Source organism: Sarcophilus harrisii, chromosome 1, assembly GCF_902635505.1.
Source record: "Sarcophilus harrisii chromosome 1, mSarHar1.11, whole genome shotgun sequence".
Taxonomy (NCBI): Eukaryota; Metazoa; Chordata; class Mammalia; order Dasyuromorphia; family Dasyuridae; genus Sarcophilus; species Sarcophilus harrisii.
This window is the reverse complement of record NC_045426.1, coordinates 335,224,161-335,249,928: the sequence shown is the minus strand read 5'-3', so window position 1 is coordinate 335,249,928 and position 25,768 is coordinate 335,224,161. Positions and strand designations below refer to the sequence as shown.

Sequence of the window (25,768 nt, the reverse complement as noted above, 5' to 3'; positions counted from 1 at the left end):
GTATGGGTAATTTTACAGCATTGACAATTGCCAAACCTTTTGTTCCAATTTTTCCTCTCCTTCCCCCTTCCCCCTCCCCTAGATGGCAGGATGACCAGTAGATGTTAAATATATTAAAGTATAAATTAGATACACAATAAGTATACATAACCAAACCGTTATTTTGCTGTACAAAAAGAATCAGACTCTGAAATATTGTACAATTAGCCTGTGAAGGAAATCCAAAATGCAGGTAGGCAAAAATTCAATGTAATGGTTCTTAGTCATTTCCCAGAGTTCTTTTGCTGGGTGTAGCTGGTTAGTTCATTACTGCTCCATTGGAACTGATTTGGTTCATCTCATTGCTGAAGATGGCCAGGTCCATCAGAATTGATCATCATATAGTATTGTTATTGAAGTATATAATGATCTCCTGGCCCTGTTCGTTTCACTCAGCATCAGTTCATGTAATTCTTTGCAGGCCTTTCTGAAATCATCCTGCTGGTCATTTCTTACAGAACAATAATATTCCATAATATTCATATACCACAATTTATTCAGCCATTCTCCAATTGATGGGCATTTACTCAGTTTCCAGTTTCTGGCCACTACAAAAAGCGCTGCCACAAACATTCGTGCACATACAGATCCCTTTCCCTTCTTTATGATCTCTTTGGGATATATATAAGCCCAGTAGTAACACTGCTGGATCAAAGGGTATGCACAGTTTGATAACTTTTTGAGCATAGTAAAATAAATTTTAATATAAATATGATGTAAATAAATTTAGATATAATTTTTTTTAGCAGTTTTAAAGTTTTGAGTTCCAAATTCTATCCTTTTTCCTCTTTCCCCTCCTTGAGAGGATAAGCAGTCAGATAAGGTTATTGTGTACAATTATATTAAACATTTCCATGCTTGTCATTTTGTACAAGAAGACATGAATAAAAAATGAAAGAAAGTAAAATATAGAATTCTATATTTAATCAATATCAATAAAATATCTAAATCTTCAGTGAATCATTTTCATGGTATATACCATGAAAACTGTATTCATCCATCTGTCTCATATATGAAAGTGAAAGAAATGTATTAATTTTTCTTTCTCTTTTCAACAGGAAACCATAAATACAGGCCCTTTTGTGATGCGTTCTACATGTAGGCGATGTGGAGGCCGTGGATCCATAATAACTACTCCCTGTGTGGTATGTCGAGGTACAGGACAAGCCAAACAGAAGAAGAAGGTTGTGGTCCCAGTACCTGCAGGTTCATTTTTTTTTTTTTTTTTTTTAATATTTATTCAATGTAAAACCGATGTTTTAGAATTGAGATGACTTTTTTGTTCCTTAATCCAAGTGATAAAATTGTAGTAAAGATAGTTGAGTGAAAGATAATAAATATTTGGAGATGTCTTGAACTCAAGTGTTTAATACATTTGATATTATTTGTCTTTTAGTACTTTACTTGATATATCTTATTAGATGGAAAAAAGTTTATTACATACTTTATAAAGGAGAATCAACATTACCTTAATTTCCTCCTTCCCTTTGGTTCTCTTCCTCAAATACCTATCTCCTAGAAGTTAATTTCTTCTGAGGCTTTTGTGATGCTTGTTCACATTTCTTTCTTGTAATTCTAAGGAATCATACTTGTTGTCTTTCTAATTGTACGTACTTTTTTCTGACAAAATACAGCATTAGGGTATTAATGTTATAAAGCCTTTTAATAGGAAGTTGAATAATCTAAAAAAAACTTTAAAATATTTAATTTTGTTCTTATTGCAGGAGTGGAGGATGGCCAAACTGTTAGAATGCCTGTAGGGAAAAAAGAAATTTTCATAACATTCAAGGTATATACTTTATCTTTTGTTTTTACATAGCAAACATAGAATCTTCTGCCTTCCTAGAGAAGATAAAGTAGAGCCAGAATTTTCTAAGTGCAAGTAGGATCTGGACAAGTTTATTGGAAACTTTTCTTGATACTGGGGTTTTTAAATGAAAATGTTTAAGTCAGCAAACAATCACAATCTTATTATCTGCAAGATAACTATTATCAGTTAACTATCTGCTACCTATAGTAGAAAGGTGCGGAGCATATGTAGGCAACAATGTTGTGAAGTATTAAGTGCAGTAGATAGTAGCCTAAAGTATTTGGGGATAATCAAGACATAAAAGATGACAAAATAAGAAATTGTTGTGCTTAAGACCCTGGACCAGAATGACAAGCTGGAAATTGGAATCTTCTAATTATCTGCTATATTCAGTGGAACTTTTCCCACCCACTGCTACCCCTTATGATTAGCAAACTCCCAACACTTGCTCCTTTCCTTGTCCTTGTGATAAGTATTCTTGGGCTGTTTATGAATAAACTATCCTCCTTAATCCCTTTTTTCTCTTCTTTACACTCACTTTAATAAACTTTACTCCTGCCATGTTTCATTGCAACATTGACTACTAGTGTCCTCTACAGTTCTTGTTCCATAATCAGCTTCCTTTCTATTTTAAAACTTTTCCTTTCAATCTCCTTCCATCTTATGGCACACAAAGGAAGCTGGCTTTCTTCAGATGACTCTGTGATTAACCTTTCCAACATTCTTTATACTTTATCATATACCCATTGATTGCCTGGTGTCACTTTGAGATGCTTCTTTTGCTATACTATCATTCAGTATCTCCTTTTTTGAAGTTCATTTCTTCCAAATTAATCATACATTTTAGATCATAGTAGCATATGTATTGATGCTGCTTCTAATCTTCCTAATCTCTTCATTCTTCAATCTGTTCAGCTCTTTCCTCATATCTTCTCACTGAACTAAAACCACTGTCTCCAATGTTACCATTGATCTGATTGTCAAATTTTTTGGACTTTTCTCAGTCCTCATCTTTTGACCCTTTAACACATAATGCTGCTTTCCTATTTCTTCTCCTAGCTATCTGACAACTTCTCGGTCTCTTTTGCAGGCTCATCATCTATATATTACCTCCTAACTGGGTGTACCCCAAGGCTCTGTTCTGGGCCCTCTTCTTTCTCTATATTTTAATTTGGAGATCTTATCAACTCCCATGTATTTAGTTATCATCTATGCAGATGACACAAATATGTGCATGTTTTAAATCTATATATCTATGTCCATCCATTTCTCTCTCTCTCCCCCCCCCCCATCTATCTATCTAGCTTCTTCTCAGCTATAGTTACTTTTTTGTATTTCAAACTGTATTTCATATAAATATCTTTCCCATAGATATCTTTAACCAGTATGTCAAAAACAACTTATTATTTCCCCAAAACGATCCCTTTTCATGAACTTCCCAGTGTAGGTATTATTCTTTATATTCTCACTTTCCCTTACTTGCATCCTTTTTATTCTTATTATTCTGTACCACTTTAGTTAAGACCCTCATTTCCTGGACCTTCCTGCCTTAAGTCCCTCTCCTTTCTCCACGAGTTGCCAAAGTGATTTTCCTGAAGCTCAGGTTTACAATGACCATGTCACTCTCTCTGGTAGTTGTTTAATTTCTTCTAGGAAAAATAGAAATTTCTGTGTAGCTTTTAAAGTCTTTTGCAGCCTTTCTTCAACTTGTTTTTCAGTCTAATTCCTCCCTTTTCTATGCTCTTTATTTTAGCCAAATTGGCTCTCCTGCTGTTCTCATGCATGACCCTTTTTCTCCTGACTTTATGACTGGTCCTCCTTCTTGCAATGTGCTTTATACTTAACATCTCTCTTGTAGTAGAAATCTTTGTATCCTCCAAGACTCAGCTCAAGTGCTACTTTCTTCTTGGACTTTTTTATTTCTTCAACTGCTAGTGGCCTTCTTCTTAAAAATAACCTGATTTTGTATTTGTACTGATTTGTACATGTCTTTCCTGACAGAGCATCAACTTTATGATGGTAAGGATTGTTTGATTTTTGTCTTTGTATCCCCCTAACCTAACGGAATATCTGATGCATTGTTCTTAATTAGTGCTTTTTGGTTGATTCAGAGAGAGAACTCAAGTAGAGAAATCTGGGAGGCAACTTGAGCAATTGTTTTGGATAAATGGAAATGTGTTTGATTTCCCCAATTTCTCTCCTTTAAAAAAAAAACAGTTACATACTGTTTCTTACATCATCATATTTACCCAAATACATGAAAAATAGTATTTTTTAGAGAGGAAAAAGATTAGCATAATTGATCAGTAAGTTGAAACAGTCTAAAAACATGTGAATTGTGTAACACCTGTGGACTTCTCACCTTCATGAAGGGGACATTTGAGTCCTGGTTTTTTTACATTTACCTTTGATTTTCTGGTGTGTTATTATTTTTTCTGTTAGTATTGTGGTAGTCACTATATGTTGTTTTCTTGGTTTTGTTTCTCTCTTCAGTAGTTCATATAGATCTTTCCATGCTTCTCTGTATTCATCACATCATTTCTTACAGCACAGTAATATTCCTTTATATTTATCCCTACCCTTTTATTAAAAAAGATAACACTGAAGTTCTTTGCTTTGCACTCATTTTTTTAAAATTGGTAATCATTTAAAAAGTGTCCCTTCCACAGGACCCCCCCCCCCCCAAACTCCCAGTTGAACAAAATAAAGCTAATAGCCATGTATAAAGCACTTTATGTATCAAGCATTGTGTACTGAGTGTTAAGAGACACAAAGGCAAAAAAAAAAAAAAGTGTCTGCTCTCAAGGAGTTCACAGGTTAAGGGGGACAACACAAATGATATACATAAAAGATATTTACTGGATAAATTGGAGATAATTACAGAAGTAATACATAAAAGAAAGACTGAAAAAGGCTTCTTGTAGAATATGGGATTTGATTTATTTTTCTTTCTCATATTTTTATTTTCCATTTTCCTTTTTTTTTACATCTGGAGTAAATTTCATAAAATGTAATTGATACCAGGGGAAAAGCCCTTGGATTAACTTTTTCCTTTTTATTTAAAGCTTATTTACAAAATAGAAAAAAAAAACATATAAATTGCAATGTGCACAGCAGAACATGAGAGAATTCAAAATAGAAAGCAAGAAATTTCCATTTCAATAAAACCTATATAATAAATACTACACTTCATGTTCAGAGCTATCCATCTTAAGTATTCTGTAGGTTTTCTTTTGTTCTCTAATGTTTACTTTTTACTTTATCCTTTTTCTCCTTCCCTACCTTCAAGAAGGTTATAATTGAGGATATATTTACATATATGTATGTAGATACACAAACAAACATATATACATATACAGATACATGCACACATTTGTAGTTCTGTATATTCATACCTGTGTGTTTGTGTATGTGTGTGTTTTCATTTGCACATATGTAAGACTGTACTATACTTTTTGTCCTTTATTTCTCTGAAGGTGGATAACATCATCGGACGATGGGATTTTAGCTGGAACTTGAAGTTAGGGACCCTAGGAAAAGGAGATGAGAAGGGAAAGAATTCTAGGCATGAGAGGCAGCCAGTGAAAAGGATCAGTCAGGAGATGGAGTATTTTATGGGAAGAAGAAAAGCCAGTGTCAATGGATCACAGAATACATGGAGTAGATGAGGGTGTAAGAATGCTTGAAAGGTAGAGTTTTGAAAGGCTTTAAAATCCAAATAAAGCATTTTATATTTGATCTTGTGGATAATAGAGATCTACTAGAATTAATTAAATAAGAGGTTGATATAGTTAGGCTTTTACTTTAGGAAGATCGATTTGACAACTGAGTGGATTATGGATTGGAATGAAAACACATCAACCAGAGGGCTATTACAATGGCATGAGGTATTAAGGGTCTGTATCAGGTGGTCAGAGGAGAAAAGAGGCCATATACAAAAGATGTTAGAAAGGTAGAATTGATGGAATATGGAAGGGGGGAAAGTGAGATTTGATTGACATCTAGGTTATAGTCCTGAGTGAGTGGGAGGATAGTGGTAGCCATAATAATAAGGAAGTTCAAAAGAGAGAAATTGGGAGCAGATAATGAGTTTAGTTTGAGATAGTTTAAGATATACAAAGGTTATTTGGAAATGGGAGACTAACAATCAGGAGGAAAGCTGTTAGAATTGAATGAATAGATCTGGCAAAGTAAGGTTGCTTTTGTTTTTGATTTTTGACCACAAAAAAAAAAGAGTTGCTGTGAATATTTTTGCACACCCTTTCCTCTATTTAATTTCTTTGGAGTTACGGCCTAGTACTGGTATAACTGAGGTAAAGGTAACTTTCTGCCATAGTTCCCAATTGCTTTCTAGAATGGCTACACCAATTCACAATTCTTTCACCAGTTCAGTAGAGCTCCTATTTTCCCACAGGTCCTCTTAAGAGGGGTGTGTGTGTGTGTGTGTGTGTGTGTGTGTGTGTGTGTGTAATTAAGTGACTTGCCCAGCTATTAAATATTAAGTAACTGGTCTGGATTTTAACTCGGGTCCTCCTCAGTCCAAGGCCAATGCTCTATCCATTACACCATGTAGCTGTCTCAAGTCCTTCTTAACAATTGGGATTTTGAAAGCATGTCTGAGGTATCACTTCCTCCATTAAGCCTTTTCTTATACTGTTAATATAGCTGTTAGTTTTCCCTCTCTGAAATATTGTCTTTTTGTTTAAGTATATGTATATACTTATTTGTGTACATGCTCTGTCCTTCTATTCACCTAACAGACACTTAATAAATGTTTGTTAGCTGTTAGGTTATTCTTGGCTTCTCCACCTCTACAATCTGGTGAGGAAAACCCATTTTCTTCTCCTCCCCCCCCCCCCCCCCAAAAAAAAAAAAAAAACACAAACAAACTAGGTGTCCTATCTTATTTTAGTAGTGGGGCAACTTTGGGGCCTGATCTCACTATTGACTAATAAAGAAAATTTGACCTGCTCTTTCCCCCCATCCCACCCTGGTGCTCTCATTTTCTTAATAATGGATTTAGTTTTGAACACTCAGAAGGAGGGAAATGCAGTAAGGAAGGAAATGGAATTAAGTATATAGGTATATATGTATACATATAGCATTTGATACGTTGATGAGGGAAATGGAGTGATTTTTTTTCTTCCAACAATTCAGTGTCTTATAGATTGAAAAAAGAATAGATACTTTGAAAAAAGAATAGATACTTTTTGAAAATGGAGAAAACCTAAGTCTTAAAACATTGAAGAGTCCATTTTGTGTCAAGTGTAGCCTTTTGGTTATGATTGTCCTTGAAACAAAAGCAAAAAAGGTTGAAATTGTACCTCAGACCTCACAGTTTGGTTTTCTGGTAAATAATATGTGATTTGTAGGACTTAGTCTCTTGGTAATAATCCTTTTTTTCTGCTTGGTGATTTTAGGTTCAGAGAAGTCCTATATTTAGGAGGGATGGAGCAGATATCCACTCAGACCTCTTTATTTCTGTAGCTCAAGCTATCCTTGGTGGGACAGCCAGAACACAGGGACTATATGAGACAATCAATGTCACGGTACGTTGCTTAGTCTGCAAGAAATTAATTAAGGGAGTTTCTTTATTGTCCTGCTACTTTGCTTTCCTGTGATTTGCCCTTTGGTGGGATAAGGGAACTCAGTGTTTCATAAGTGTTGAATCAATAACATATACTAACTTTAGAGTTATGCTTTTATATTCAGGATAAATTAGATTTTTTGGGTTATTGTTGAATGTGAATTTTTTTTTCCTTATTAAAAGTACTAGTGTTCATGAAACAGGAACTGATTGAACCTAGCCTCAATCAGTAACATTATAATTTATGAAAAATTAAAACCACAGATGATCCAAAAGTGTCCTAAGTAAGCTATAGTCTATTAACAATAAAAACTTACATGTATGAAGTGACTTTAAAAATACTATTAAAGAACTATATGGTGGTGGTGATGATAGGGCTAATTTATTTAGCCCAAACACTTTTAAGATTTGGATTTGCTAAGAAAAGGAAGTGGGTTGGTCATGTAGCTGAAGTGATGAATCAAGGAACATTGCTTATTTTTTTTTTTAAATCTAGTAGAAGGTTTCCAGCTCATTGGATCTGCCCTCTGTGGAGCATTTTATGAGAATATGCATAGTTGGAGGGAATATTCAAATTTATGAAATTTGGAGTTCATTGAACTATTAATAGATTAAATGACAGCTAACTCTTTCTAAGGCACAACTTTAAGATTATCATACTATAAAGAAAATTATTTATTTGAACCCTTAGAAACAAAAGCATTCTAATCAGACTTCTTTTGCATTCATAGATCCCTCCTGGGATACAGGCTGACCAAAAGATTCGAATGAGTGGGAAAGGCATTCCCCGGATTAATAGCTATGGTTATGGTGACCACTATATTCACCTAAAGATTAGAATTCCCAGGTAAGTGATTAGTTTGGCAGTAGATTAGAGTCCAATACATTTTTCACTTTGGTAATAGTTAACATTTATTACGAGTATTATATAAAATGAAAACAATTACTTTGCTTCTGAACTACTTTATGTAAAACCTTTGCTTTTTGCTTTAATACTTTTTCCCTCTAAAGAATCTATAGTGTGGGGTAATTAGGTATTGCAATGGATAGAACACCAGCCCTGAAGTCAGGAGGACCCGAATTCAAATCTGGCCTCAGACACTTAACATTTCCTAGCTATGTAACCCTGGGCAAGTCATTTAACCCCAATTGCCTCAGCCAAAAAAAAAAAAAAAAGAATCTACAGTGGTTAATAGTTATTGTGGAAATGATTTATTGAGATTTATTTCAGAATTTGTTTTTCATTTTAATTTTTTTGGGGGAAAATTTGATTTGGGTACTTCATTGTTTTTACTATAGTTGATAGATTTTCCCTCTCCATTTTAGGAGTGAGAAATCAATAATTTAGCAGCAGGTCATCCTTTTGGGGGGATTCCTGAGGGGCTAGAGCCTTTATTTTTCCTGCAGATAAGTTTCTGGAATTAGATGGAAAGTCAGAGGAGGGGAAAGTTTCTTTTTCCTAATCTCTTTCAGAAACATATGCTTTAATGGTTAATAAATAGAAATAGGAGAATGTATCATTTGGGTAGTAGAAAATAAATAGGCTAGAAAGTAGGTCATCGTGAAGGCTAGTATGTTAGTCACATAGTTTTGTGTTGAATGCTATTTTTTTTTAAATAGTATTTTACTTTTCCAAATCCATGGAAAGGTAATTTTAAACACTCACTTTTGCAAAATCTTGTGTTTCATATTTTTCTCTCTATTTCATTCCCTCTCCCCTCCCCAAGACAGCAAGCAATACGATGTAGGTTAAACGTGCAGTTGAATGCTTTTTAAAAATGGTAATGCAGAGATGATTTAGATCTAGTGATTTAAAAAGTGATTAAGCAATCATGTAGACTTTTTATTAGGTGTAAGAGTGTGAGGAATCATATCTTTGTATCTGAAAATTATAGTGAATATTATTCTTTTTGGATATGCAGTGGATATACTGAAGAATTCCTGAATATATTAACAATTGATATGATTTGTCATTGTTTACTAGATAGTAAAAAAATATCATATGTCCCTGTCCGGTGCAGGTATTAAATAGTCTCTCAAAAATAATTTCCTTGCTTTGCCCCTCACAGAAGATTGACAAGCAGACAGCAAAGCCTGATGCTCAGCTATGCAGAAGATGAGACTGATGTCGAAGGGACAGTAAATGGTGTTACAAGTACAACTGCTGGTAAGAATTTCATGTGAGATTTTTTACACTTAAGAGGTCACTAAATGGGACATGGAGTACTACTTTCTAATTCTTTTGGGAAGAGTAACTGAAAGACTTCCCTCCCAATTATGGGAGTATTAAGAGATAAGTATATTAACATTTTTAAAAATCCTGTATTTTTATGTGTTTTTATTTGCTATCTTGAATCATTACAAGCAGACAACAGGTGTTTGGATGTGGAATGACTACAAGGGTATCATTTTCTTAAAAAGATAACATTTTTTTCTATATATTATGAGAGTATTGCTCTTGCCAATAAATGCTTCTTGTCAGACAAGAATCTCTGTAGAATAGTTAGGCAGAGTCTTTGTGTTCTATCACACTTGTTCTGCCACTTGCTATGTGACCTTGGGCATAATATTTAATCACTGTTTTAGAATTCTCCTCATCCATACTTTTGGAGAGAATTGTGATTTCAAAAGACTTTTGAGATGTCATACAACAGGGTTCAATAGGAGGGCAAAATATCAAATCAGCAAGTTATCATATGATTTTTTAAAATAGCTTTTTATTTACAAGATATATGCATAGATAATTTTTTCAGCATTGACAATTGCAAAACCTTTTGTTCTAGTTTTTCCCCTCCTTCCCCCTCACTCCCTCCCCCAGATGGCAGGTAGACCAATACATGTTAAATATGTTAAAAGTATATCATATGATTTTTAAACATTTTAAACATTGACTTTAATAAAAATGAGTCAAAGAGTTTGTTCTAAAATGTGTGATGCATAATGTCAGCAAGTTAATGTCGCATCCTGGAAAGAGCATAAGATTTGGAAGTCAGAAAACCTGGATCTGACTTTCGACTCTGTCACTAGTCATGAATTTATGGACAAGTCATTTCACCTAAAAAAGGGAAAGAAACAGAATTTCACTATCTCTCTTATAGGAGTACTATAAGGAAAATAGTGCTGTTATCAGAGAAGTCTTAAGTAAATTGTATGAATTTATTTTAATAAACACATCAAAGCCAAAACTTCAGCCTTCCATATTAATAATTGTTTTAATAATTAATTCTATTCCAATGAGGAAATCATCATGCATTTCTGGTTCAGAAAACAGGATTTCTTTCTGCAAACCCTTCTCTTTTTAGTACAGAATGTCTGTCCCAGGAGGATAGCCAGAATAGATATAGTCTTGATATCTCTTATTGTCATTTCATTATTTTGCACTTTGAACAAAGTTTGGGAGTTTTGAGAACTTGATGGTTCTTGTTGAATGTTCTGTAAATTCAGTGCCTAAGGAGTTGAGGCCCACAAAAAGTTTCTCAATACAACGTGCAAGGTTTGTCAGTGAAGCCATGTCATCAATAGACTCAAAGTAAATATTGATTTGCTTTGTTTTGACAGATATCACCAAATAAACACCTAAAATCCTTTGAAAAAATTGTTTTATTTCATTCTTTTGACTACATTCTTCATTGTTTTCTATAAGCATTCTAATCTTTTTCTAAATTTTCCATAATTCATCAATTCTTACAATGTAGTAGAATTCTGTTATGGTAATATAATTTGTTGAATTCTTCTCTAATCAGTAGACATGCATTTTCTTTCTATTTTATAGGGGTTTTTTGGGGGTTTAGGTTTTTGGTTTTTTGAGACTTGTATCTCCTTTTCAAGGCTAGAAATAGGAGTGGCTAATACAGAACCCATTACTTATTGTCACACAAGACTTAATCTGCTCTATTAGCATTCAAGACTGATTTTCTCTTTCTTCTATAAAACCTAGTTTCCTTCCTTTCTGGTAGTTCACCATTCTGGTGTCAGATGTAGTATGGATACCAAGTCAGATTTAGCCCACTGAGACTTAGAACTTTTGAACTTGAGTAATTCACCATCCTAAGCCTCTGAAGCAACAGGCATTTTAGGAATTTTTTACATCACAAATGTAACATGCCCAGCTCCATTTTTTTTTTCTATTATGTATAATAAATAATACTAAGAGAATATTTATCCACATATTGTATTCAAAGGACTAAATAATTCAGGGCATAAGAAAGCCAGAGACAAAAACTGTTTTTGCCAAAGAGCAAGAGTCCTTTTTGCCTGGAAAAATTAAAATAATGATTTATTCAGGATAACTTTCATTAGATTGTAAGACAGTTGCTATAGTTTTTTCATAATTTTTAAAATTTTTTAAAAATCTTGTAGTTATTAATTACCCAAAAGCTGGTTATTTTTTTCTTTGTAAATTAGATCTTGGTTTTAGTCTTTTATTCACTGGTTGAATTTTAGAAAAGTTTATAAAATGGAATTCTCCTTTCCCATTGATTTAAAATGTCACAGGTTTGTTTTCAGGCAAAATTTGGTTGCAAGGCATAATCAAGATCACATTTAAAAATCATTGCTTTCACTTTAGTGAGTTCTTTGTTATTATAGAAAGCATCATACATTTGTGTTTTTTTACATTTTTTATGGATAAAGTCAAATGATCAGTCTACAGTGTAACACATTAAAATAGAACAGACAATACTAAATTTCATTAAGTCTTACCAATGCCCATGGTATTAGAATTCCTATGTACCACTCTTGTAGGTATTTCACCACATTCAGTAACTGTGAGAGCTGCAAAGAGGAAAATTCAAGCTCTCCTATTTACCAATATTTTGTATAGAATTTTTTCTAAACCTCTTTTCAGAAAGCTTAGACTGTAATCAGTAGGTCTTTCTTCAAAATATTTGTAGTTGTAGTTGTCTAAATGATCACCAAGGAGGATTTTGAAGTTAATGTTAACTGGTTTTAAAAACAGTTTGGGATGCCTTACAAACTGTTTTTAATTTCCTTGACAGCAACTTTTACTTTCTTGGATAGTTTTTAACTACCTTGGAGATATCTTTCTACTTGGGAGTATTTGAATATTATTCAGATTATTAATTCCAAACATTTCCATAATAGTTATGTTATGAAAGAAAGCAGAAATTATCTTCTCATTTTATATTTGGGACCAGACTTCTCTTTTGTAAATTTGCAATATTCATTTTTATTTATTTTGTGGTTTTTGTTCTTTTTATTTGAACTGTTGTCATTGTATATATTGTTTTATTGACTTTGCTTACTTTACTTTGTATCAATTCATGTAATTCTTTCCAAGACTTCTCTATATTCCTCATGCTTGTTTCTTGATACACAATAAAATTCCATTCCATTCCATTCCATTCATATACCACAATTTGTTTATCCAATCTCTAATCAATGAGCACTCACTTTATTTTTCAACTCTTTGCTTCTATAAATATTATCGGGGGGGCCTTTTTATCACTAACTTCCTTTTGGATATATGCTTAGCTGTAGAATCTCTGGGGGGAAAGTGGGCATTTTAATTAATTAATTTGCCCAATTCTTTTTTTTGCTTTCTAAAATGATTGTATCAAATTCAAAGCTCTACAATCAAACTATTTTTGTGTCTATCTTAGGAATTAACCTCTATTTTCATTAAAACTCACAAGAAAACTGAAAAGTAGTCTGATAGGAACTTTGTCTAAGACCAACATTTTATACTGTTTTACAATAAATTTTGAAGTAAAGAATTGACCTAAATTTGAAAGATCATCTTACAAAAATAAGTGGAAGAATAGATAATATATCTTATCATGCTATCAGTAAAAATGAATCTTGAATCAGACAAGGGATAGAAGCAGATATTTCCTAAGGGAAAAAAAAAAGTTTCATCCTTGCAAAAGAATAGATAATTTTGATTATATGAAATTGAAAAGCTTTTGCACAAATAAAATTAATCATTTAGGATAAGAAAGTAAGTAGTAGACTGGAATGAAAAAGTCTTTATGTCAATTTTTTTTTTTTTTTTTTTTTTTTTTGGGCTGAGACAATTGGGGTTAAGTGACTTGCTCAGTCACACAGTTAGGAAATGTTAAGTGTCTGAGGCCATATTTGAACTCAAGTCCTCCTGACTTCAGGGCTGGTGCTCTATCCACTGCACCACCTAGCTGCATCTATCACATTTCTTAGATAGGACTTGATATACAGGATATACAGATACTAACAGAACCATATAAGACTAAAAGTAATTTCCTATAATTGTCCTAAAGGACATGAAGTTTGCAAAAACAACAACAACAAAAACTACCGCATGTGATTAATGATATGAATCAATGCTCCAAGTCATTGGTAACAAGAGAAATACAAATCAAAACAGTCTTGAGGTTTCACCTCATATCCAGCAAATTGACAAAGGTTACAAAAGATCAAAAGAGTTAACTGTTGGAGAGGTTACTGAAGGGCACACTTGCTGTGAGTTTTTTTGGTTTGTTTATTTGTTTTTGGATTTCTTCATAATTCCTTGGTAAAACTTCAGAGTTTTGCTGCAGCAAGTGTGTAGGAGGTAGGCATTTAGGAAGTCATCTTTGCTGGAAGTCCAAATTTCCCATCCTAGACTTTTGAAGGTTTTTCCACTGGGTGCAGCCTCAAGCCTCAACTAGGTTCTAGTTAATAATAAAAATGTAATATTTGCAAAGCATATGCAAAAAGTAAAATGCTTTTCTGTATTTGTGGATTCAAATCACTTTATAAAAATCAAATTGGGATTTCCGCTTTTAAGTTTCCTATAAGAAAATATTAGTTAACTTTGAACACAAGACATTGAAAAGAATATTTATTGGTATCAAATGGTAGGCTCACCATTTATTTTAATTATAGGTTTAAAAAAATTTGAGCTATAAATAATTTTCTATAGCTTTTATTCTCATTTGTCCCACATTTTAATTCCTAACTTAGTTCAAAATGGTTTAGAAGGAACAATGAACTGTGAATCAGAGAACCTGGAGTTGTCTCAACTGTGCTACAGATTACCTGGATCAGTTCGTTTCACATTTTGGGGGTCTGTTAGGACAAAGAAGTAAACTATAATCTGAACCTGAATCCTCTTGATTCCAAATCCATAGTTCTTTTTCTTCTGTCACATTGTCCTCTGGACTTTAATTTATGAGGCAATTTACATATTGTTTTATTTGATCTTCAAAATAATAACTTGTTTTTCCTAAAATGCTGTTGTGAGTATTTGACTCTTAATACTTAAAATCTACTACCTTTCTTTTGCCTAGGAAATAACATTAAAGACCTCTCAGTTTGACTTTTAAAACCCTTCACAACTTGGCCTTCATATAACTTTCCAAATTTATTATATATAATTTCTCTTCCCAAACTTTGTGGTTCAGCTACATATGGTCCTCATGCCATCTGTTATCTCCATGTCTTTGACTTATCTGTGCATTGGTTTACCATGGACTCCATCCTCACTTCTATCAATTAGAATCACTTTTCTCCTTCAAAATCTGATCAGTTATCACCTTTTGTAGTTAGTATATCCTGATTCTTGTGTATGGGTTTTTTGTTTTGTTTTGTTTTGTTTTACAGATATACTTATATATATATGCATGTTTAGAAATATTGTCTCCTTAAATAAAAGCTACTTGAGGATGGAGACTTTTATTTTTGCTTTGTATCCCTTGTACCTTGCAGAGTGCTTGGTACATAATTGTTGTTTGTTCTTTGTTCTCGAAGAAGACCATGGCATCTGGGAGGTAATGCCAGAATTGTATTGGATTTAAGTAAGAAAGTGCTGTGCAAAGTCACCAGTTTCACTTTCTCCTAAAGAGTCTTCTGAATCCAAAGGCCAGATATAGAACAGGATGGGAGATGGCCCTGGATGCAATGGGAGACCTTGGTCTTTAACAGATCTCAGTTTGAGGCAGTGCCTATTTATTAATTAAGGCTAGGTAAGAAATGATGTAAAGAATGGCCTCTTTTACCCAGTCCAAAAAATCCAGTCAAATTGGGAGGGGAAGATCCTTAGGGTTTCTGACCAAAAACAGAACAGTTGCTATTTACATTCATATTGGGACCTATTGTTGGCCAGTCAGTGGGAGCCAGAACCAGAGAGTCACTTTTTTATATGAGATAGGCAAAGAAAGATATAATGAAGGAAAGTTTTTTGAATTATTAGATATGGGGGAGAAGAGAAGAAGAATCTCTTGGTAAAGGGCTCAAATTTTTGTGAATTATGAGGTAAATCTGCTGGAAGGTAAGGGGTAGGAGTAAACAAGTGTAAAAGATTGCTTTGCTGCAATGCGAGCTCAGTTTACATATTTGTAGTGAAACCAATTGACATGCTTTTGTGAATTTTCTCCAACTTTATTCACCAGCATATAAACAGGAGCAGATGTGACAGATAATGAAAATAACCCATGGTTGAGATATGTTTGTCAAGGCATAATTGGCAATAGGACAGACAGGCAAGGCACTCCAGTGTAGAGTATAATATGGAGTTAACTGATTCATGAGGGGTTCAGATAGGAAAAAGTGAAGAGTCTTGCCATTTTAGGTGTGATGATCTGGGAGAGGGCTTAGAGGTGAAGGGATTAAAAGTTATAATAAGGTATAGATTGCAAAGCCAAAAGAAAGTTGGATTTCTGATCCATAAAATAGGAGTGATTCTAGAATTATCTATCTTAAAACTGCTGTGATAAAAAAAATTTTTTTTATATAATATGCTTCAGATACTATGATTTTTATGGCATTTCCTTTTTTGATGCAATCCTCTCTGACTTAATAGATAGCTTTTAAATGTTTTTAGGGCCAAAAAAATTCATCTTGTAACTAGTATGGTGATAAAATTCAGAGCTTAACATGGATACTCTTCAGATCATATATATCCAGTTTATTACAGGACTTGCTACTTAACACCTTTTCAGCTTAGTAGAATCTATCATCTTATGCTCCCTGTAGATAGTCTCATTGATATTGGTCAGTTCTACATATTGAAATGAGTTATTGGAAAAAGATTTTACTGAAGGATAGTGCTATATAAGAGAGTTGTCTTTACACCCAAGACGCTAAATATGTAGTTGAATTTCTGGTTAATTGAAACATGTCATGACAAAGCCATTCTTATCTTAGGTTAATGTTCATTTTCAGTGTCAAAGATAACCTGGCGTTTTTCATTCTCTATTTTTTTCATCTCCCCATTCTGCCAAATTGTCATGAACCTATATCTACAAAAACCAAATTCTAATGTATTAAAGTTTTTATCCATGTTGTTCTTAGATTAATCCTTTATAATATCAGCTCTTTTGTCCTTTACTCTCCCAAGAATGAACTGTTTCTTTCTCCTTGGGATGGTACTTGAGATAACTCTACCAACTTGATTTCCCAGACTAATACTGTTATCTGTGGTATATGGTACAACATATTGTATGTGCCCTTTACCACTGCTTTTTTTGCTGTTTGTATCCAGGTGGCAGCACCATGGATAGTTCTGCCAGAGGCAGAGCTAGGCCTGAGTCTGGGGAGAACAAGAAGGGATTCCTTTCCAAACTTAAGAAAATGTTTAGTTCCTGATATCCCAGGCGAGGTAGGAAACTTCTTGAGGTATTTCTTCCCTAACCCTTCTTCCTTTTAATAGTTGTTCTTTTCTCTCACTTTAACTTGGCCTCAGGCCTCTCAGGCATTTGAAATTTTATTTGCACTATTGTTATAACAGTAGCAAAAACCAGTATTACACTGCTGAGTGATTCCTTTGTGATTGCCATATGTCAATAGGTTGCTTTGTGTTCATATTACACTTCATTAACAAGTTTTTGGCAAACCATTTTCAAACCAGTACTATTCCTGTTATCTAATTCTTTATAGCAGATGCAGATACTCTCTCCATACTACAGTTAAGGAAACTGGATTGCCCAGGGTCACAGAGTGAATCAATGGCAGAACTTGGTTTAGAACTCAAGACTTCTAACCTTTTGACTGTCTTTAGATCACTGATCCCAAGAACTGTTAGTAATCCTAGGGTTTTGCAAATCCATTGGAGGCTTACCTATGGTTATTATGTCTCACCCAATCCCTACACCTGTCTTGGGTCTTTTTGGGTCTGTCCCATTTGGAGAATAAATGTTCTGTTCCTCTGATTTGCATGTTATCTGGCAAATGTTTCGTAAATTTTACCCACAGGAGAATTTTCTATTGTCATTTTGAAATTAAGCCAAGTGGGATGTTATTATTAATTTTCTTCTTCCATGCAGGCAAACGGTCCACTGGAAGCTAGATAGAGGAAGTCGCAGGGACACATCATTTTGTCTGTTGGACTGGAAAATGAAAGAACTCCAGATCAATAGCACAGCAGCTGCATGCAGAGGCTCTCTGACATACTTCAGCAACAGTAAAATCATGTGACAAATTTCCCCGTAGAATAGGGTTGCCAATGGATGGAACTTTTCATTAAGATATGCCTTAACTCTAAGATAGACCTTGATATCTTAACAGATGATGCAGATTTCCTGTTCATGGGAAGGTAACCCAAATTCTTCTGATTCTGCATATAGTAGAACAATTACATTCTTCTTATGGAGCCAAAATTTTAATTTGGAGTTGGATGTGGTGGGAATTGTAGCTATGAAACTTTAAAAAAAAAAAAAAAGGAAAAAAACACAAAATGTCTGCCCACAGCTTAAAATGAAGCCTTAAGCTGCATAGGGCTGTGAACTAATTAACTTTTCACTTAGCAAGTATCCTGAGGAATTGCCCAAGTGAATCCGTCCCTATAGACTCCCTTTACTAGGAGCCTATACTTAGCTTGCCTTTGATAGTGTCCTTTTATTTCTAAAAGGGTATGTCAAGAGCTATTCAGTTTCTCCATCACAACCACTTCTGTGTGTCATTGTTTTCAGAATCCCAGGAGTACAATTTATCTTGTAAAGTAAGCACTTTGGTAAAGTGATGAAGATATCTAATGATCTAAAAAGATTAATGAGAGGTCAGGGGTGATGGGTTAAATTTATTAACTACAGGACATAATTATCATTATAGAGTTGTCCTTATAAAGGGTACCTTTATAAAGGGTAACCTGTCATCCCTCTTACTTCAGTTTTGTCATTTAAAGCCAGATTTCAAGCCTACTATAATGCCCTTGTTTGTACCAAATTCCCTAAATGGTTAAGAGTTCAGCTGCTCCATTCAAACTGAACTCTTGCCAACCATGGGTCTTGGATTACTGTCCTTACTTTGTTGGCATCATCAGAAAAGTATCTTTAAATTATTTGACTCTTAAAAATCATTGTCTCTTCATGTACAAGTGTTTCGTTTGGTTTTTTTAAAATAGTAACTCTAACAAGTTTCAGGTTTTTAAGTTAAACTATAGCAAAGTATACTGTTTCCATAGTAGCCACAGCTTTATTTGAATATTGTGGCTTCTAAGTGTTAAAAAGAAATACTTATGCTAAAAGTCAGGCAAGTTAATGAAGAATGTTTCTGAATGGTTCCACTTTATTTCATTTTTAATTTGCTTCAAATAAAGCCACTATTAATGTCTAATTTAAAACATGTAAAGTGATTCTGTATCAATGTAAATAAGATTATCTGCTGCAAAAAGATACTTGAAAACCTCATGTGTGGTCCTTTTTTTAAACTATTAGATTTCTAGAAAAAGAATTTTATAAATTCTTTTGTTTCCTGAGACAATAGAGAGTCCCTGGAAGATACAGTAATGATAGCTCATATTTATGTGGTTTTTTAGCTTAATTCATTTTTCTTTTTCGAAAAATTTCATTTTATTTGTTTTGGCATTAATTTTTTTGTAAATTTTGAATTTCGAATTCTCTCTTTTCCTCCAGCTCCTCCCTCACTGATTAAAAAGACAAGTAATATGATAGCAAGTATACATTTACATTGAGGATTGTTTTTTATTTTGTTTTATTTTGTTTTTGAGGTATTTGGGGTTAAATGATTTGCTCAGGATCACATTAATGTCAAGTATTTGAGGCTGGATTTGAACTCGGGTTCTCCTGACTCTTGAGCCAGTGTCCTGTCCACTATACCACTTAATTACATTAAGTTTTAATGTTTTCAGAGTTCTTTACATTTTCCCTTGACCCTTACAGTTTTGTGAGGATGGCTATTACAATCTTAACTCCATTGTAAAAGACACAATTTGCTCACATTAAGAGATTTGCCCTTAATCAGTGCTAGCAAGTAACAGATAGGATTCAAATTCAGATCTGGCTTGTGTCCAAATCTAAGACTCTTGCTCTGATTTTGTCAGAAGAGTTGAGAATATCATATGGCTCAGATAAGTCCCTGCAAATCTGCTAAGAGAAATATCGAACTTCACATTTGTCTGGCTGCTACTATCTAAGAGTTTAAGAGCATTATCTGAGGAATTTTCTTCTCAGAGAACAATTATAAAACAACATCAACTATTGTGCAAAATTACTATTATATATAAAATTAGTGTTTATCATCATACTTTTTACATATATCTGACCATATGTGCCCCTTCTGATCTTATCTGTGTTCTTGTTCACAAACTCTAATCAGGAGCAATTGATGCGATACTGTCTACCTACCCCAAAATATCTTTCACATCCTTCCTTGATCCCCAGGATCTTGTCTCCTTGCCTTGAAGCTCTCCTCCTTGCAATCCTTAAAGATAATACATTAATATTCCTAAAACAAAGGCTTGACCCTGTCAATCCTCTGCTCAAAAGAATATTCATTGGTTTCCTAATATCTTTCTGGTAAAATATTTGTTTGGCGTTTAAAGTCTTTCACAGTTTGCTTCTATCCTATTTTTCTGCACTAAATCCCTATGGGAAACTTTTCTCTTCCTTGTCCCAGTGTTTTATCTCCCATCCCCATTTCCTTGTGCAGGCTATCTTGAAGTTTTCTTCCTCTCCTCTGCCTCTTGGAACCTTGTTGCTCCTGTCAAGTCTCAGCTCAAGGGACACCTCATATAAGAAACTTTCCTCTATTTCTCCAACAGCCAGTCCCTTCCCAAAATCACTTTGTGTTTGTACAAATACTTAAATGAGTCTGTGATCCCACTGGACTGCATTTTTTCCAGTGTCTCTAGAAGAAGTGTCTCTCTTGTTTGTCTGTCTGTGTGATTGTCATCTGTATTCCCTTAAAGATTTTCACAGGGAATCTACCAAAGGTTTTGGAAGTATTCTTACTTTCTCCTGACATTCGTAGGATGGTAGTTGGACATGTAAACTATTATTCTAAGTCTTTGATCAGATTATATTTTGCAGTCATACACGATAACTTTTAATCCAATTCTTCAGAGTTCCTTGTTTTGTCTTATACTGCAGTATACTTGCATCCAACATGTAATATGATACCTCTGTGATACTCATTTAACTCTTTGAAGAATAATATCCCATTTTGTGTCATATAACAACTTATTAAAATATTGATATTTTTAAAATATCCTTTGTTTCTGGGGGAAGTTTGAAATCTCTTAAAAGAGCTTTGTAATTTCCTAAAGATGATTTAACCTTCTCTCCTCAACCTGTTGAATTCTGTCCAAGTTATCCAGTTGGATTGTCTGCCCAAGGTATGTATGCCGGTAAATAGCTTCTATAAATTTTCATAATATATAGTAAAAATATAACTGCATACTATATTCTGAGTAACTGAGATTTTTCATTCATTTCATATGCATATGGCTAAGCCGAACTCTTTTTGAGTGCCATGGAATTCTTGGAGGATTTGCAATGATACAACACTTGATAAAACCAGCATAGTATCATTTATGAACAGGAACATTTGGAATAACCTGTCATCCATTAGAGAATCCATTTTAAAATGTGTCCTTTGTGCTAGATCTATCTTTAGATCATTTGTTAGTAAATATATGATTTATTGTAGAATGCTTCTTAAAAGCCTATTTCCTACCAATATCCTCATCAAGAATCTCTTCCATATTCATTAACACTTTTTATAGATGGGTTAAATAGATATGTAAGTCAAAGGTTGTTAATATTTTCTCAGTAACATTTGTATTTAGCATTAATAAAGATTTAAGGACAGATTTTTTTCCATATCTTTGTTCTCTTTGAACTCTACTTCAGATATCTTGTGTATCAGTCCCTTAGGTGCCCTCAGAGCTGTGATTTCCTTGAAAAATTTCCTTTCCTTGATTTTCCTTGTGATTTCCTCTTCTATTTTCACATATTCCAATCTAGCCATTTTCCCATTGTTCTATATTAGTACTTCTGGGATTATTATTATTATTCTAATATAGGAATCCAATTGTGATGGATATGCTGCTCTTGATGGTGAAAAAGTTTGTTATAAAAATATATATGTAAATATTTTCCACTTTTCTTCTATGTTATTCTTGCATTTTCATTTTTAAGTGATCTCAAGATGACAATAAAATTGGGTCTCTTACTAAGTTTTAACTAGATTTATTTTATACTGCTCTGTTTTATGAAGCAATGCTTCTCATAATCTTCCATCAATCTTTTAAAAAATCTTTCATGCTTATTCATGAGATTTTGCAAACAAGTTTGTATTCTAAACTAGTGTTGCTATTTGGCAAATAAGTGTTTACTGATTAAGGCACTTTTTAGGTTCTTAGTTTCCATGTTATATGGCAACTGATTTCTCTCTGTAAAATTTCTATATGAAATTATTATAATTCTTTCTGATCTCTTCTTACTCCATCCACTCAGCTGCTAATTTTCCTAAAGTTTACTATGTGACTTTCCCTACTCAAATTGTAATGGCTGCCTTCCCTCTCCAGAAACAAATATATAATGTTCTCTTTGGCATGTAAATTTCTTCCTTCCAAGTCAGCCATCACTGGGGGAATTTCCATAGAGTCATATCTCTAATTTTGCCACACAAGACAGGCAAGCAGCTTAATTGAAGTAGCATGTGACAGGCAAGTCAAACCACCATCTTGATCCTCATTTCCCCTCATACTCTGATTTATAGGACCCTGAACCCAAGAGCCTTGGGAATGTCAGTGTGTTCTCAGCTGTCATCCTAGGAGATAACCTCTGCAGAGCATAGTATGGCGACTAACTGTGCATGCAAGGGCTGCAGCCACAGCAACAGAAGATCTAGAAGCAAAAGTTGTTGTCATCAAAGTCTGTGGCCCTGTCATATGTTTCAGCCTCAGAAACACAAGGGTTTTGTCAGTTGAAGTGATGTTAAAAAAGAGTTATTAGCATCTTGGTATAAACATCTTCCTTGCCCCATTGCATCCTAAGGACTATGGGACTTTTCTATTTGACTTGAAGCCTAAATCTTCCATGTTTTATCTCCCCCCCCATTAGAATGTATGCTTATTGAATGATAAATGTTGGTGATATGGTTGGTGAAGTTATGAACCAATCCAACCATTCTGGAGAACAGTTTGGATCTATGCTCAAAGGAAAATCAAATTTAACCAGTGATACCACCACTAGGTCTGTATTCCAAAGTTTATAGAAAAGGGGAAAGGATTTACATGTACAAAAATATTTCTATTACCTCTTTATATAGTGGCTCAATTGAGAATAGCTGCACAAGTTGTATATAGAATAAAATGGAATACTACTGTATTCCAACGAAATGAACAGTACCAGGAAAACATTGTATATAGTAACAGTAACATGGTGTGATAATCAACTATGATAGACTTAGTTCTTGTCAGCAATAAAGTGATCGAGGATGATTCTGAAAGACTCTTAATGGAAAATGCATCCACATTCAGAGGAACTATGTTGCCTGAATGCAGATTGAAGCATACTTATTTTTAGTGAATTTTCTCTTTTGGTCTGGGTTTTGTTTCTCCTACAATATGACTAATGTGGAAATATGTTTAACATGATTGCACATGTATAAATAACTATGTCAGATTGACTTGCTATCTTGGGGAAAGGAGAAAATTTGGATCTCAAATTTTTATAAAATTGAATATTGAAAACAATCATTACATGTAATTGGGAAAAAATAAAATATTTGCAAAAAAACCCCCAAAGAACCAGGATGTGAGCTTCTTGAGAGCAGAGACTGGCATGGTTTTCTTTTTATATCTTCCAGCATTTTATAGCACTGCTCTTATTAAATGCTTTATTCATTCATTCACATCCTGACCTCTTCCTGTCTTTCTACACTTTATGCTTTACTGAACTCCTTAAACTCCACAGTCTAGCCATGTGGATCTGCTTGGCATTCCTTGTACATGATATTCCTCCTCCTATCTCTCCTGCCTTTGTAATGGTTGATCTTTATACCTACAGTGTTCACCCTTGTCACTTTTTATATTCCTTCCATCTCTTCCCTACCTTCCTTTGGGACTTTGGTCATATCTCACCTTCCTTAGGAGGCCTTTTCTTATTCCTACTTTCCACCCCCACCTGCTGCTACTTTTTGTGAAATCTTCCATTTATCTTGTGTGTACCTGGTTATTTATACAGTATCTTCCATACTAATGAGCTCCTTCAATTGAGGGACTACTTTTGCCTTTGTATCGGCTGTTAGCACAATACTTGACTTATTGAGTATAGTAATAATGATTGCTAGCACTTAGAGAGTGCCTGCTATGTGCAGAGGAACTCTGCTGAATGATTTGCAGCATCATTTGATCTTCATAACAATCCTGGGAGGTAGGTGTTATCTTTATTTTATAGGTGAGAAAACTGAAGCAAAGATTAAGTGAGTTTTTTCAGGGTCATACAGAACTGTCCAAGACTTAGGTCGTTAAACTTCAGGTTGAATTTGGATCTTTCAGACTTCAGGTTAAGCCCTCTATCCACTGTGCTTCTTGCTCACAATTTCCTTTGTTTCATCTGTGTTCCATTTTTCATAAGTAATTTCAAATAGATCAGGATTAGGTTGTTTTAGTTTGATAGCATATCTTTTGTCATTTTTGTTCTTACTTTGAGCTGTTTAGATCTTTAACTTAACAACTCACAGGTCTGACTTGTAGACTGCTGCTTTGGGAGTGACTTCCATATTTGTAATTAGTCATTTTCTATCAAAATATAATTTTTAGGTGATTTATATGTTTACTAATTCTTTTCTTGAAGCAATTAATAATGGCTTAGAGACGACACTTGTGTTATCTATAGGTCTTTGGATTTTCTCATTCTTTATTTCTGGTCCATATTTTACAATATATTAGTATTCTCACCTATTCCCACTCTTAAAATGAAATTACCAAGTTTCAGAATACATGTTGATTTAATTCAGAGGATTCTATCCAATTTTTCATTGATTTCTTTACCTCTGCACTGGGTGTTGGCACATATACTGTAATTATGTTAATGGCCTTTTTTGAAAATATTTGTCATGAGCAGATCAACATAAAATAATCATATCCCATGGAACGGTGTTTAATTACCTTTGGGAACATGTCATATAATCAGTTTGGGTAATAGTTTCACAAACTCTTTACTTTGTGACCATAAGGTATTATTTTTTAATTTTTCCAAGGTCTCACTTTTCTCATCTAAAAGTGAAGGTTGGATCAGTAACTTCCAGAATCATAGGATTAAAATTCTCTGATTCACATACATTAACAACATGAAACGTGAAAAATCAGACTGCAGAGATTGGAGCATAAACATTGAGAAGTGTCCCATCATTTCTAGAGTCCAGAGGGAAGAGGGATAAGTCATGATAGTTAGATGTATTTGTTTGATGATGTCATTGTGTAAATTGAATCCACTGGACTGTATCAATGGGACATCTCAAAAAAAAATTTGAATTGGAAGAATAAAGAAGATGAGTATTTTGCCCCAGTACATGTAGTTGGTTTAGCTAACCTGTTGATTCAGTTCCTTATTACATATATCTTGAACTGGTGGTCTAGATCGACAATTAGTTGAACTCAAAATTGAATAGAAGAAGACATTTTGATTAAGGAGATTTGATAACTCTTGAGTGTGTGTGTGTGTGTGTGTGTGTGTGTGTATGTGTGTGTGTAGAGGTGGGAATAGCACTGTGATTTGTCTGGTGTAGGAATTCATTGGGGAAACTTCCTTTAGTCATACATATCTGTGACTGTATTAGACATAAAAACTTCTTGGATACTAAGGTAAAGCATTCAAAGTACTTCACTTTTTTTCTCTTGGAAAATTTGTCTCGTTTTCATATAGCTCCTATTTCCAAATATAGTTCTCCTACAGGTACCCCTTCTACAAAAAAATGACGGAAAAAAAAAAAGGGAGGGGAGGATGGAGAAGGCAAGTTAGCCCAAAAGAATATCTTCAGTGTTAGTGAAGTTGATGAAATATTGAGGGAAGGATGCAATGAAACCATAACCTAATAGTAGTATTTAAAAGAAATCAAGTCAAGAATTCCAGTAGATTTTGGATGGAAAGAGCCATCCACATCCAGAGAAA

General features: G+C 34.0%; 1 protein-coding gene across 2 annotated transcripts in view; it reads left to right on the top strand.

The window, feature by feature from the left end:
- Nucleotides 1-19,036, top strand: part of DNAJA3 (DnaJ heat shock protein family (Hsp40) member A3) — a 39,073-nt gene extending 20,037 nt beyond the window's left edge. Inside the window, exons 6-12 of one of the 2 annotated variants that reach the window (XM_023497720.2) lie at nucleotides 1,098-1,245; nucleotides 1,764-1,828; nucleotides 7,270-7,398; nucleotides 8,168-8,283; nucleotides 9,506-9,603; nucleotides 16,894-17,010; nucleotides 17,675-19,036. In XM_023497720.2, the coding sequence (XP_023353488.2) occupies nucleotides 1,098-1,245; nucleotides 1,764-1,828; nucleotides 7,270-7,398; nucleotides 8,168-8,283; nucleotides 9,506-9,603; nucleotides 16,894-16,997 (660 nt within the window). In that variant the 3' untranslated portion in view covers nucleotides 16,998-17,010; nucleotides 17,675-19,036. The remainder of the gene's footprint in view (nucleotides 1-1,097; nucleotides 1,246-1,763; nucleotides 1,829-7,269; nucleotides 7,399-8,167; nucleotides 8,284-9,505; nucleotides 9,604-16,893; nucleotides 17,011-17,674) is intronic. The other variant, XM_031945600.1, reaches the window with a different exon arrangement.
- The last annotated feature ends 6,732 nt before the right edge of the window (nucleotides 19,037-25,768 follow it).